This window comes from Montipora foliosa, chromosome 10, assembly GCF_036669935.1.
Source record: "Montipora foliosa isolate CH-2021 chromosome 10, ASM3666993v2, whole genome shotgun sequence".
In the NCBI taxonomy this organism is placed as follows: Eukaryota; Metazoa; Cnidaria; class Anthozoa; order Scleractinia; family Acroporidae; genus Montipora; species Montipora foliosa.
This window is the reverse complement of record NC_090878.1, coordinates 33,706,214-33,708,730: the sequence shown is the minus strand read 5'-3', so window position 1 is coordinate 33,708,730 and position 2,517 is coordinate 33,706,214. Positions and strand designations below refer to the sequence as shown.

Here is a 2,517-nt window from a genome sequence, read left to right as displayed (position 1 = left end):
TTGTCTAAACCGGCCCATTTATCTTTGTTTAGGCCAAAACGGACAACGCATGTTTTAGTTTTACATTTTTCCGTGAAGATAGTCAATCGTAGTCAAGTAATGGGCATATAAGACTGTTCGAAGGTATATCACCGGTTTCAGGATTTGGGGCATATATGCGGCCAGTGATTTTCGGGCAGTCAACACTACAAAAATTACAATCCGTATGGAAAACCATTTTGTACAGGCCATTCTACACATGCTTAAATAAATATCGTGCGGCTCAAGCACAACCTCATGTGGCAAAATAACATTATCTCATCAAATTGATTTATGCTGCCTTAGTAGTTCAGTCATTCTGTTATTTTTTCTTCATACAAAAGTAAGCACTTTTATTTATTTATTTATTTATTTAACGAGGGTAACAATAAATAGCTTTGTTATCTAATCACTCTGCAGTGAAACGAAAACAAAATAATTTATAACTTAGTATAAGGAAGAAAACACCAGTCATAGGAGGGGGCATCTCGTTTATTGATCAGACATAAATTGCCCTAGGATAGTAATAAACACTGAAAATAACTAAAAACAAAATTTCCGAAATGAACTGATCAAAAGCGGAGATGCGGTCGAAGTGACAACTCCTAACGGACAAACTCCTTAAATATTAACTACTTAGCATAAATATGTAACCTGCATGCCAACGAAATCTACATACCAGCACAAAACTATCTTACAATAACAACGTGAAAAATTATATTTGTTATCTAATCACTCTGCAGTGAAACGAAAACAAAATAATTTATAACTTAGTATAAGGAAGAAAACACCAGTCATAGGAGGGGGCATCTCGTTTATTGATCAGACATAAATTGCCCCATTTCGAAGATAAAGCACAATTTAAAGAGAACTATAGACCTAAGGAACGAGAAACTGAAAGAAGAGAATTGATGTTATCTTTAACATAGCCATCCTTGGCACGATCCGACTTCCAACGACCATGTCGTTTAAACAAACGATCGCTGATGCCAGCGTTTGCAGCGGCGGAGGCGCCACCTGATCTTAAGCTATGTAAACCATAACTAGACTTAGGAAAACCTAGTTCAACTAAAGAATTAAGCAAAAGCTCCCTAGCCCTAGAATAGGATATAGGTCGTGAACCTAGAGAATAACTAAGAGTGGACTTATGATAAACAAGATTGCGAAATACAAAGTCACTAGAATTACAATTCAAACAAGCGAGATGAAAATAACGAGAAAGTATCGTATAAGGACAAGTGACAGTACCCGTCCTAGCCAAAAGAACTGAAGAACCATCCCTATATACGTCAGTCTTACTACAGGCAATAGTAATCTTAACATAATCCGTATTTTGGAAATTTACATCACAACAGCGCAACTTAGCTAGCTCGTCAAAGCGTAAAAATGCACAATAAGCAGTGACAAATAAAGCTGCAATTCGGAGACTAGACAGGTTAGCAGATGGCGAGGCATACTTTAAACAAATTGACGAAATCATCTCAGGAGTAATTGGCTCCTTTTTAACTACTGGTTTAGCTGAAATCCGAATACCAGCCTCGAGAATGTTCTTCACCAGAGGATCTTGACAAGGATCGGGAAAACCATAGAGCTTATTAGCCCACGAAATACCACAAGATGCAGACTGAAGTACGGAAGAGCTTGTATCACCTCGAATAAGATGCTCTAGGTAAAGAGCGACGTCTAACGGCCTTGTAGGCAAAGCCGTGATCTCGGGGAAGCAAGATGCCCAGACTCTGAATTTCTGAAAAGACCTGGAATACTGATCAATGGTGCGTGGAGCCTTGGACTGCAATGCACGAGCCGGAAGAGAACTGGCAAGTCTTCGGAGTTCAGGATTCTGTAGGTTGGAACTAATCTGCGCAAAAGCAATATCACCTTGTGCAGGAAGAAACAAAAAAAAGAACAAGAATTTTTTAGTCTAACAAGGGCTACTACCAGCGGCGTCCAGAGTAAATCAAATGTGCAAAAACCCAGTGGCAAAACAAATAAACACACAAAACCAAGTGGCAAACACTTAAATTCCAATAACTGATAAAACAAAAAATACAATCTAATTGCTTAGATTTAATTAGCCCCATTAATACATCCAGAGTAAAACAAGTGTGCAAATGCCCAGTGGCAAAACACACAAAGCCAAGTGGCAAACACTTAAATTCCAATAACTGATAAAGCAAAAAATACAATCTAATTGCTTAGATTTATTCAGCCCCATTAATACATCCAGAGTAAATCAAGTGTGCAAAAACGCCCAGTGGTGAAACAAATAAACACACAAAACCAAGTGGCAAACAGTTTAATTCCAACAGATGAAAATCACAAAAAAAAAATACAATCTAATTGCTTAGATTTAATTGGCGCCATTAATACGCAAGAAAAGGACAGACGAACTAAAATTATCAGAACCAAAAATACAATTCTTATTAACGCCGTGAACAAAAACTCGCTTCCCTTCAGCAACGTAAAGGAAGTCAACAATATAACTACGGAAAGAACGAT

The 2,517-nt window shown here is 37.7% G+C and overlaps 1 protein-coding gene across 1 annotated transcript in view; it reads right to left on the bottom strand.

Annotated features, from left to right (window-relative positions):
- Window positions 1-889: 889 nt before the first annotated feature.
- Window positions 890-2,517, bottom strand: part of LOC137972828 (integrase/recombinase xerD homolog) — a 4,936-nt gene continuing 3,308 nt past the window's right edge. Inside the window, exon 2 of the mRNA XM_068819530.1 lies at window positions 890-1,896. Within this exon, the coding sequence (XP_068675631.1) occupies window positions 890-1,896 (1,007 nt within the window). The remainder of the gene's footprint in view (window positions 1,897-2,517) is intronic.